The following is a 12,431-nucleotide window of genomic DNA, read 5'->3' as shown; positions in this document are numbered from 1 at the left end:
TTGAGGGAAATGGAGGCGGAGTTGAGAACGGCACGGACTGGTCTGGGCTATACACGACGTGTTCTATAGGCCAGAGTAGTTGTATAGGTGCCACCCCTACTCTGGAACATTCGAGCCATGGTAAGTGGGAATGTTGCTTTTCAGACCAAATAAGTTTATAGAGAGGTTAATAAGGCCGCGGATTGGGTGGCTTCATACGTGGCTGACCATCTTAAGAGGCTTTGTGGTTGGAGAAAGGAAGCTGCCTAGAACACTCTGAGATTTGTTATTATTTGATTTTTTTGGGTGCATCCATACTAGACGTGTATGAGCCATCCGGTATAACAAAGATGAATATGAGCCATCGGCTTTAGCGGGGAAAAAAAAAAAAAGCAGACCCCAGCCAGAAGCAAAAAAATAAATTAAAAGATGCTGCTGCATTGTAGACATATGCGGTCCATGGGCAAAGATATTAGTACTTGATCATTGCATTAGTGGTCTATAAGCATGCTTCTCATACAAGGTGACTGAAAGGTCTGTGCTTGCTCAATTTGCATGAACTAATTCATTTATGTTTTCCCATCTCCTAGGAAGCTTCCAAGTAACAATACAATAGTTTTGAAAGCTATTCGAATGCGTCGATCGGCAAAAGTTTGCCTTTTTTTTTTGGTGCAACATGCGCAACCATTTTCTGGCAGTTTAAACCATGGAGGATGCAGCAAACGCATGGGCCTCACTTTTTTTTCCATCCTTTTGGAGTAAAATACTCGTCCGCTTCATCGGGTTCTCGAGTGTTCAGTTGTTCTTCCCATCATCATACAAATGGCCAATCTGGTGTTTTTTCTCATGCACAAATTAATGACAATCGACAACATTTTCTTTCAACAAATTAAAAATTACCAACCTGCAGTAACCCCTTCAGTACAGTCTGCATACACCATTATTTCATTTTTGTACATTTGGTGTCTGCAGCCAGAAACAGGCCTCCGCAAAGCTTTCCTGCATTAAAAACACTACAGGAAATCATCAAAGAACCAATATGTTGTAATTAAGATAATGGATGTTTTATTGCAACAATGTGCATAGGTTCAGCCCCAAGGAGAATATTCTGATTCATTTTTATACATCTCACAACTTGATGACAGCCAATATAAATATTTTCCTTGATCACATTAGCTTGACGCATAAATCCACTTGACGAAGATGATGGCTTCAAAAGTATGTGTCCTGAAACTCAACAAACTTCCAAGCACTTGTTCATACACACTGACTAATTATCAAATTTGTGGAATAAGATACCATGGTGAGATGTAGAATTTGGCTGGGTAGCTACGAACTTATAAATTGCTTGAAAATTTTGTCTTGTTTGACCTCAGAGCTGGAACAAAGCTAAAGTCGCATCTTGCGCCTTCAAATGTCACAACTCTAGAATCCACTGTCAATGATATTTCCTGCATGTAAAAATTGAGTTAGTATTCCGCAAATGGAAATAAATTTTAACAACTTAATTGTTATAATAAAATTAGTAGTATATTATCTCACATGGTATAGAAAGCATTTTAGTATAACATCTATCAAAGATCCACGTACCAAAGAAAGAGATCATCCACTTTTATTGCAGTGGAAGCCAACAATACATTGTTACTGATAAGAGATAATGGTTACTGGTTAGCCTCCTGCCATATAAACTCAAAGATGCATCTCACAACGTACTCTCATTTGTGGACACAGCATTCTATCCACAAACTGCATAGCAACCACGACAGATGATTGGATGCATATGAGCAAATAGTTTCCATCGAAACTTGGATGAGACTTGCTAATTAAGCATACAGAATCAGTCATTTGCTGCAATGCAGGACATAGAAAAGCTAACTCCAAATGCTTTGTCCATTCCTGAAAACTAGATAATAACATGATCATGATACCTAGCTTACCAAAATTACCCGGATAGAGGTAATAAAACCAATATCAGAAACAAGATGATGAAGAGCAAACCTAGAAGTCTCTTCGTGCCAGTTGACATCCTATTTACATGCATAAGCATGAAACACAATTCAATGTCCTTGTTTTTATCATGAGTTCACAAGATGATCACTGATATCATCACGCCAGTCAATACTGGCATAAGTTGTGCGACGAGAGAAATTAAAAAAGCTGGTTATATTTTTCTTTGTAAATGTATTCATGAAAAGTCCAAGAGCATATTTGGAAAATAATGGTGAAGGAATACATGTCCATGCAAAGGTGCATCAGTAAACATTTTTATGTCCTCTAATGGAGTATTTTAGGCTTAAAAGCTAATTAAATCTGACTGAGGCTACTTGGCTGTGCACAACTGCAAATCACATTACTGGAAGTTCGTCTAAAGAATTTGCAGGTCTCATTCAGGTTTACGTGTTTGTTCCCCTTCCATAACCCTCTCGCATAATCCCATCCACTCTCCTTCACTAGGCATGCTTTGGTCTTAACATGCTCTACCAGTTTCAACGCAAGCTTCTTTACATTGCTAAAACCAGACTGCTGTTGCCTTCAGAATTGATTTATTTTCAGCTCTACATACATTTGTCTCCCCAAGAGGTCTCTCTAATTTCTCTACTCCTTGATGAGTCCACTTGATGCTCTCAAAACAGGAGACAAATCTATTTGGTTGCTTGGAATCGGTTTCACCAGGTCTCAAATTTCGACCTCATATCAACCAAATAAAGAAAATAACTCCCTTTTGATACTATTTTGACATCCATAAGTATCAGAAAGATTGATTTGATACGATCATGATCCAAGTTTAATTTCCATTGTTGCACACTCGCCATCCACCATGCTCTTTATTTTACAATTTACATTAGAAAGCTTCTTTAGCTTCTTCATGTTCTTTTTTCTACCTACATGAAGCAATTTGCTTGCTACAATAGCAATTTTCATTACCTACAGTACCTGGCAGAGGTGTTTAACTAACAATTTGTCACCTAGTAATTTAATCAATTCCCCTTTCTTGATCCTTGCCTTGAAGGTTCTTGGATCTTCCATAATTGTTATTTGAATTCCATTGGGCATATTTGGGATTCTTTATTTCATTTTTCACAGTTTATATACTTTATTTTTCTCCTTCATCTCCATGTTTTGAGGCATGCATGACATGCATATCAGATGTACACATGGGCGAAACCAGAATTTTCCATTTCTAAGGTTTGGAGGGGTGGGGGTTGTGGGCATGGGATCAACAGTAGTCAGTAAATTATAAATAAACAACCTCCTTTTTTGATTGACAAATGTTAAAAAGCTTACAAATGAAAGAATCGATTACAATTAAAAACTACAGTCATTATTGCTAAATCATTTTCAGATTTCAGGAAATTCCCTTTATTCTACTCACTGTCAACAAATAAACTCCTTATGCTATAGAAAAGCATACAAAGAAAGATAAGCATTATAAAAGCAAAAAAAAAAAGAGAGATTTTAAACACAGTACCAAACCTTGTCCTGTTTTTCCATTTAAATGGCATTATACAGGTACAATTATACATACCAAAAGTGAAAACATCAAAAAGAATAAAAAATGGTCGATACCAACCGGTATGGTTGGTACGGTGCCATCAGCATACACTAGTATGGATTGGTACGAACCAGTGCAGCCTGTACATACTAGTACAGATGGTTTCTGCATCCTGCACCTGTACCAATTTCAGTTTTGTATCGGCGACAGTTTCATCCCACTCTAGCAATTTTTGTATCCATGCCAACAAATAAGAATTATTATCAAGGAAGGGCACCAACTATTAGAGTTGTTTCTTTAAAAGAAAAGAAGAAAAAAACAAACTATTAACAAGGGGATTTCCAAGTATGATCATATTCAAAGAGAATTCATTTATTCATGACTTGCATGCACAAGGGAAAAAGGAAAAAGGAAAAATAAAAAGAACAGGCGACAATTGAAAACTTAACCAAGAAAAATAGAAAAAAGTCGAAAAAACTCTCATTACTCTCTCTCACAAACACATGTGCATGCATTTCAAGGAATCCCTTTTGCTTATTTACGGAAAGACTTTCGCATAAAGGCAAAGTTTTCTAGTCGCAAGATGGTACATATATGAATGTTTTTTGTCCATGCTATGTATGTCTTTATCCAAGAGGAGGGAGTATTCAATGGATGGCTGCAACCTAAAGGATCAGAAAAGGAAGCACATTAAAAAGAAGTCAGAGGCTTGAACTTCTACCTTCTTTTTCTTTGTATGTTTTTGTTCTTGTTACTTAGATGCACCAGAACTCTCAAAGCTATCATCATGCTCCTCAAAAAAAGTCCACCTAAAATAATGGGGAAGTCCAGCCACAAAAGAAGACTCCGACCACATAAACCTTTGACATTCAATAATAAAAATATACAACCCATGCCTTGTGATACGCATGCACTTATGCAACTCAAAAATAGGACGGCTAATAGACACTTTAAGTACTTCCCTTTTGTGATCAGTCACAGTCTCACAGAATATAATACAAAAAGAGGCGCTTTATTTGGAAAAACGTGTTAAAATATACCAATGGATTGTGACAGATTTTTAGGAAGACTGCAGGATTTGTTAAGAGGCTATGTACCACATTTCCATTATCAGGGTGGGCCAATGGGAATGGTTATCTGGCCATAGGTCAAGGGGCCCATTAAAGTATTCAGATTCTTGTTTAGGGGTTGGGGTTTTGGCAGCAAGCGGTAAAGGGGGTGAGGTGGTTGTACAATAAGCTTCTACCGATCAGCACTTTAGAGCTATAGAGCATATAGCATAGGCATGTGCCTTGATTCACAACCCCTATTAACGATGATGGTCCATAGGCGTTGCTGATATTACCTTAACATGTACATTGACTACTGTTTTTAGCAGCAAATTGTACTGTTGTTATTAAGAGAGATATTTCTCCAACTAGCGTGATTTTCTATATATTCTGAAATTCTTCATTTGCAAAAGTTCCTTTAATTTACTGGTTTCCTGAGCATGTCACTCTCAAGCATATCTCTCTCATGCCTTAGCCAGGCCCTGAAACTTGTCCCTGCAGCAACTAGCTCTTGATTCGCCATTTAACTCAGCTTTATCAATCTCATGCACGTCTCCTGCAGTATATTAGGTTCTATATGGATTGTTGATTTAGATGTGCGCGTTTAGTTTGGATCACACCCTCACTGTACAACCTTCAACATTTTCTTTAACCATATTCTATGTACAGGTTCTCCAGATTCCTACAACTGCCATGAACATACCTTTCTTAGTCTTCCAATTTGCTAACTGTAATAACATCACATAGCGGGCTGAGGACCACTATCCTTATGCAACCTTGAAGCAATTGTATTGTGCTTCCACAGATTTATGATGCCAGCACAACCTTGCCAATTCTCAGCTCCAGACTTGATCTAGCGCCGTTAATAAAGTTCATCGATTCAACTTCTAGAAGCTGTTAACTAGCCAAACAACTGAATCCTCTGTTGGATCTAAGCACCATATTGCAACTTTTCACTTAATCAAATCCATCATACAAATCTCTTGGGGTCGCAACAGCTGGTATACACTGTTTATCAATGACTTTTACACTCGGCTCTATCAAATGCTTCATAACTCTCAACTTAGCAAGCTTCATAGGCATCCTACCGTATGGTTTACTCTTGGGGTCTTAAGGTCATAAAAGTATTGCATTTTCATATATTTTGGCCTTTTAATTTTTCTAGCATGTTTATCTCAAAATCCATGTCCTCATGCATCACAACAAAATGGTACTTTTGTTCTTAAAATACCCTTGTTGCAATCCATGCAATTAAATATGACCTTTCTTCCAGTCATTATTGTTGTTTCTCATCCTCACCATTTCTATTATCACTTTCTATACATTCACATCTCCACATCTTTCATGGTGCATAATTTGTTGTCCTTTGTCCTACCAAGCAAACCTAGTACTTTGCTCAATGGCGGCATGCTGTTTTGTGGTATGGTATTGAAGACCAGAGTATCAATAATGTCATCTTTATGTATAAACAATTACAGTCCACCCATTGCATAACCTCTATAAGGCAGCAACTGTTACACTTTCCCCTCACTATTCGCCTCTTCCTCCATTGCTCTTGAAAATTTTACTAATGCAATGAAGGAAATATCACAATCTGATGATGACATCTCTTAGAGGCACATCTCCAAAGCTTTTGTGGAAGTGTTGGGACATGGCTTATGCTTTAGTCTAGTGAAAGATAAGGGCAAATCCAAAAGTGAGCTATCTCATTACAGCACAGTCAGATAATTACAGCAGCAAAAGACTTGCACCATATAAATTAGAGATAGCACCAGGAATCTGCTATTTAAATTTCTACTAAAGTTTCCCATGATAAATCTTCATGCACAGACACATATAAAGAAACAAAACATAGTTAGACAGCACACCGGCCACCATGTATCCTATCTCTCTATCAAGTATGTAAAGCACCAAGCTACCATGCATTTTGTTAGAAGCTGAAAAAATACAATGACTATAGCGACGGCAGAATCCAAGCAAATAGAATAAACATCGCAAAAAAACACTAATCATACCGGGGTGAAGTTGAACAACTCGAGTTGGTAGGGAAGCCTGCAAAAACATTTGAATATGATTTGGTTAAGTAGGCAAAATTGTCAATTGGAGGTAGAGAGGGAACTCGCTCTCCTTTCTTTAGCAGCTCTTCCAAGTCTAGCCTCTGCAAAGTCAAGACAGCCTTGGACTCACTCCAGACAAATGCAAGAAGCCCATGTTGGATCACATAGAGGGAACCAGGCTTAGATCCAGGGTATCGGAACCCATAACCATTCGCAATGCCCTCCCCGGAGCAAGTGTGCTTCACTTCCACATGGATAGAGTCACCATCAGTCTCCCAAGGGAATGGCTCTGTTGCTGGCTCATCAACCTTCACGGTGAACATTGCAGAGCCATTGGGGTGGAGAACATAGTGGGTTCCTTCCAAAATTTTGGTGGCAATGAGAAGAAGCTGCCCCTCAGCCTCCTCATACGAAAGCAGCAAGAAGAACAGGGCCTTCCCTGGCTTGTCTTCAGAGGGCCGACCAGGAGGCCAGCCAAATGTGCCACCCCATAGACCAGCGTACTCTCTGCCTGCCTCTGGGGCCTGCAACGGGAGCTTATACAGAGCAAACCGGTTGTCGTGCATGTTTGGCCATGCCCGGTAAGTAGTCAGCCTCATGTATGCAGCTCTCAAGCTCAGCCTGATCGTGTCGCCGGTCCTCAAAAACTCATGTACAGGCACATGTTTGCTCTCGCCGGACCCCAGAGAAACCCGTTTGCTCGATATCAGCCCGGAAGCATTAAGGGAACTTGATGACCTCCCCATGAATTGCTTCAGGCCATCCTTGACGTACCCAGCAACCGAGAAAAGGTTCCTCCTCCGACCAGTGGTGCTGCTCCGGGAGCAAGGAATCTCATCACTGCTGGGAATTCTACTGTGCTCGCTTGAGCCCAACGTCGGCTCTGCCACCTTCGGATCCATGCGGCCACCATTGAGCTTGTGCATCTGGATGAGCGATAACCTCCGATCAGCCAAAATTGCTATATCGTCGTGAGTAGGCGAGCAAGGGAAGAGCGGAGCGGCGGCCAGATCCTGGGGGACCTTGAGGCGGACCCTTCCGGCGACGAGGTCGAGAAGCCTCCGCCGGTCGCCGAAGGCTAAACGGCTGAAGGGAGGAGGCGGCGGCGGCGGCGGCACCGGAGGCGGCGAGGGACGCGAGGCGACGGTGGTGTCCGACCGGCAGAAGTTGCTCGTAAAGGTGGGATCTTTGGGCTCGGAATCGGTGGAAAAGCTTCGACACTGGGGCAAAAGATGGGACTTGGAAGGTGGGGAGGGGTTGACAGATGGGCGAGCGTCTACCTCGAGGAGGAGGACGTTGGCGGCGGGATCGAGGGAGCGGACTGCGCCGGGGAAGAGGCACTCGTCGGCGAGGTCGCGACCGTGGACGAATAGGAGTGAGGGGGCGCCGTCGAAGTCGGCGAAGATCTCGAAAACGGGGGCCCAGAGGAGGGGGCCAGCGTCGAGGCCGAGAGGGCCAAGCTCCTGGGGGATAACGCGGCAGGCGGCGACGGAGAGGAAGCCCCAGATGACGCAGACGACGTTGCCGAGCTCGGGGTTCTGGTGGACCCAGATGCCGAGGAGGGGGGAGACGGAAGAGAGGAAGCGGCAGAGGGCTCCGTAGGAGCGGACGCCGGAGCGCCACCGGGGGAGGAGGTCCGGCGGCGGGCCGAGGCGGCGGCACTGGGCGAGCCAGGCCTTCTCGGAGGCGGCGACGGCGGCGCGGAGACCGCGGCAGCAGAGGGCGAGGCTGCATAGGTCGCGGGGCTGGAGGAGACCGGAGATCAGCTCCAGCACATCCTCCGGCAGCCCCAGCAGGAGGCTGGAGCCGCAGTCCGCTTTCGCCTCATCAGCCGCCATCGTCTCTCCAGGCATATCTCTCTAAGATCTCTTCCTAAGAGAGAGTCTAACAGGAGAAGAGCTTTTCCTATCAGAACAGAGAACCAGAGAGAAACAGAAAACAGAGGGTCAATGAAAATAACCATAAAGGGCCGAGGTAAAACGTTTATTTAAAATCCTTATTTTTCAAAAAATAATTTATCTATATTTCTTTTATATATTAGAAAGCGGCCGAGAATCTTTTATTTTATATTCTTTTACGTTACTATTTTCTCTGATAATTGCCTAGATGTATTCTTATATTCCCAAGTACTCTTTATCTATATATAGATTTATATATTTAAAATAATATACAAATATTATTATATAATAATATTAAATTATATTATATAGGGGATATGGGATCGGAACGGCTGGGGCATGTCATATATACTGTCAATTCGCTTCTTACATGCAGAGAAAAAAAAAAAAAAATTATCTCATTTTGAAAAGAACAGTAATAGTAATTCTCGCGATCGATAGGGTGCGGTATTTTTGAGGTACATAATATTTCAGAAACATTGCATCCTACAGAAATCGACACTACCATTTTTTTTTTTTTTTTGTTTTTTGAAGAGTTGCAGTTTTTCTAAAAAAGTGTCTGAAAAAATAGGTAAGTATCTTAAAATTTTTAAACAAACAAAAATTTAACGAATAAGGTTGATTTATTTATTTAAACTGAGAACCTATTCTTCTGCTAGATGGGGAAAAAAAGTTTTCGAGAAGAGGAGAATTGGGTCGTTTTTGAGCGTGTGCGTGAAGACAGGGAGAGAGAGAAAGAAGAAGGAAATGAAAGAAATATATATAAAGAGACATTCTCATCACACAACATCAAGGTTAATTTTGTATTAATTATGTGTGATATGTGAATTACTAGTGTTGACCTAAGACCGTGCATTCTTTGATAAAGTTGGACATAAGTTAGTTTTATGTGATCTATATCAAGTCCATGGTGGAATTGGTACGATATATAACTTTTCACTTGCATGCGTGGAAGTTACTTGTGTTGGAGTAATGCAAAAAGAAATGTTGCTCCTTGCATAGTTGCGTAGTAGTAACAAAATATCATAGTTTTGTTAACTTGTCTCATCTCATAAATATTGGGTTACTTTACAAATCCAAGTGCACTTAACACTCTTGGTTAGGAACTAGTATTCATTCTCAACTCATCCTCTATCTCTTATGGTTATTTGTTCTCAAATTCTAAACAATAAAAACTACATAATGCATGATCATAAATCGAAGGGAGAGTCTTATATCATTTAAGAACCATTATTAACAAGTAAAATCATGAACTTAGGAACAAACATCTTTTTTAGATTTTTTTTTAAGAACTTGTTTGTTTTATGAAGAAAAAAAATATCTTACCAAAATGTATTTTGGAAAAGCTAATACTGACAAGAGAGTTCTATTATTATTAGTACTACTAAATTTTACAAGTCATTTTATATAATTGTGGGGGTGCCTTTCCCTCATAAAATTTTGGACCAATTTAGTATTTAATGGTTACCATAAAAGGGAACAAAGGGATATGCGGGCGACCCTTCGAGCTGGGGTGGAGTACATGCACTTGGAGGATGACTCGACTGCGACAATAGAGGAGATTTATGGGAGACCTTCCGAGTTGGTTGGATATTCCCTACCTTGTGATGTCTGGCAGATGGCAGGGGACTGTAGATCTTTTAGAACCATGCATATGTATCAGGAGGCTAACTCAGTTGCTAACTGGATGGCATCGTATGCGATACAGCATGCTGGAGATTTTATCAGATGGACGTTTTCCAACCGCTTGGTCAACTTCTTTTTTTCTAATATTTTTGGTTGTACTTATTTACGTTTAGTATGAGGTGGTGATGTATCAAAAAAAAAATATTTATTTCTTCGCGATCCCACTGGAGATAAAAGATATCATACCTAAGGATATATTTTGGATTGGATTAGCCAAAATTACTCAAAATCAGAATCAAGTTTCATCTATGTCGACATTATTTTAAACTATATGTATGTAACGAAAAACAAGAATAATATGAATCTTTTTCTTCGGCAAAATATGGTCTCTAAATCTTTTAGAGATGAGAGAAAATTTCTCTACTAGTTTCACACCACAAGACGGCAAGCGATTCACGAGATTAGCACGATTGGCGCCGTATGATGGCACAAATTCCATACCACGAGGCATGCGGATGGTGCCCAGCTTTGTCTCCTTTTGGAAAAGGTTGGAATCCTGTCCTTGAATACAACAAAAAATAAAAAATGACAGTGCTCCCTTAATTCACAAATTAAGAAGTTTAAAAAATTCTGAAACTGTAACCAGATAAAATGGATCCAGCCATTTTCAGTCTAATATCAATCCAAAATTAATCCGATCCACTCAAATCAAATTTTTTTGGATTAGATTTGGATTAAAAAATATCACCTGAGTTCGATAGGGATTAGATTTGGATTCTTAATGAGAAAGACTAAAAAAAAATAAAAAAACTTATTTCTAATTTAAAAAATTTATTATAATTTTTTTTTTATCACAAACCATGAAATCATCCATTACGATATAAAAAAAATAAAATGTTATAATATTTATTTATACATGTCCAAATAATGTGAAAAAATATTTTTTTACCTATCTATCTAATTTATCATTTTTTTGAAAATAATAAAAAAAATATTTTTGTATATGAAAAAAAATTAGGTAAATACATATTATACGGGAAATGATCGGATTGGTTTTATTCAATCCGAATTCAAATTAATTGCATACTGTGTTTTTAATTTTTTTTAAAATACAAAATTTTATTTATTTTTTATGACAAATTTATCATAATTTAAGAACCCGAAAGGTAGGTGACGCAACCGAGAAGAAAACCGCGGTCATCGACCAATCATGACTCCCATGGGTCAATCGAAGCGAGAAATTATTACTCACGCGCCCCACGGTGGAAACTGCGAGGCGTCGAGCTTTTGAACGTCAATTCTCGCCTCGTCCGCCAATTGGATGCTCGAAAGGCTGTCGCATCAAGTGTGGGGCCAGCGAAAGCTTCGCTTTTGACCAATTTTTCAATAGCCTCGTAAATCCGTCACTGGATCCCCTGGGAACCACGTAACAGCAGATAGATTTGGTGAAACGATGACAGCCACTGCTACTACTCTGTCTTTATGGTGGAAAATGACGACTGAAAAAAAAAGACATAATGGCATGCATCATTTGTCCAAAACATTATTAGTTTTTTCAACTGCTGCAGAAATTTTAAGTTAAAAAGAGTTATTAGAAACAATAGAAATGATAAATAATGACCATTATTCCTATTATAACTTGCATCATAATAAATTAATACTAATTAGTAATTATTATTACAAATTTAATTATGAAATTATGATTTTTTCTGATAGATAATGGACATTATAATGTTGTAATGGCTGATATTTGAAAACTCCATTGTTAATGTGGACCCTTTTTTTTTCGAGTGAGAATGAATAATGATATTTAGTAGCCATTGTTTTACAAGTAGTATGGTACAAGCACACAGCGTAAATAAACCATTTGTTGTCCAACTCGAATGCATTAATGGATTTTTGATAGGTCATGAAATGAATGGTTGATAAGGGATTTATATTTTGCATCAGAGCATTCAGCATAATGAAAGAATTTAGAAGTTATACAATGTTTAAAACATCAAAAATTCTGTTAACCTCTAGTGTGATAATGCAAACTCTTTGCATGGCTCCATGCATGCCACATCTCCCTCTTTTCATGTTCACTATTAGAAAGGAAAAAAGTTACCGCATCTTGCAGGTCCAACATTCATGCCTTTCATCATAACTCAGGAGCTAATTCTGTTTTTAGCTGATGTTCATTTTCATTTAGTCAAGAGAAGTAGGAAAAGTATATGGATCAAAAATGAGAATAAGCTTATCAAGTTATATAAGTAATAAAAAAAAAAAAATCAGGTGAAGTCATAACTGTAACTGCATCCTCTTGTGTGCATCACGCAAACTGAGTAAT

The 12,431-nt window shown here is 39.2% G+C and overlaps 1 protein-coding gene across 5 annotated transcripts; it reads right to left on the bottom strand.

Moving 5' to 3' along the window:
• Positions 1-1,019: 1,019 nt before the first annotated feature.
• Positions 1,020-8,541, bottom strand: LOC120112985 (F-box family protein). 5 transcript variants are annotated; one of them, XR_005514645.3, is made up of 3 exons: positions 6,537-8,526; positions 1,570-1,725; positions 1,020-1,430 (listed from the first exon to the last, which is right to left on the bottom strand). XR_005514645.3 is itself a non-coding variant. In XM_039133263.3 (2 exons), the coding sequence occupies exons 1-2, from the start codon at positions 8,429-8,431 to the stop codon at positions 1,418-1,420; spliced, it is 1,908 nt and encodes a 635-aa protein (XP_038989191.1). In that variant the 5' UTR covers positions 8,432-8,541; the 3' UTR covers positions 1,020-1,417. The 5 variants fall into 5 exon arrangements, 3 of the variants coding, with proteins under 3 accessions (XP_038989191.1, XP_089784794.1, XP_088571143.1); XM_039133263.3 differs by lacking the exon at positions 1,570-1,725 and having other exon boundaries at positions 6,537-8,541; XR_016399089.1 differs by lacking the exons at positions 1,570-1,725; positions 6,537-8,526 and adding an exon at positions 3,551-3,688 and having other exon boundaries at positions 1,214-1,430.
• Positions 8,542-12,431: the final 3,890 nt, after the last annotated feature.

This window comes from Phoenix dactylifera, chromosome 2 (assembly GCF_051530095.1).
Source record: "Phoenix dactylifera cultivar Ajwa chromosome 2, Ajwa_hap1_PhDact_Kaust_v1.1, whole genome shotgun sequence".
NCBI classification, from domain to species: domain Eukaryota; kingdom Viridiplantae; phylum Streptophyta; class Magnoliopsida; order Arecales; family Arecaceae; genus Phoenix; species Phoenix dactylifera.
Note: the sequence above shows the minus strand (reverse complement) of the source record. Positions and strands in the feature narration are given on the sequence as shown.

Bases quoted from the DNA above. Each gene is read 5' to 3' on its own strand.
- LOC120112985 (XM_039133263.3), bottom strand. From the start codon at position 8,431: ATGCCTGGAGAGACGATGGCGGCTGATGAGGCGAAAGCGGACTGCGGC.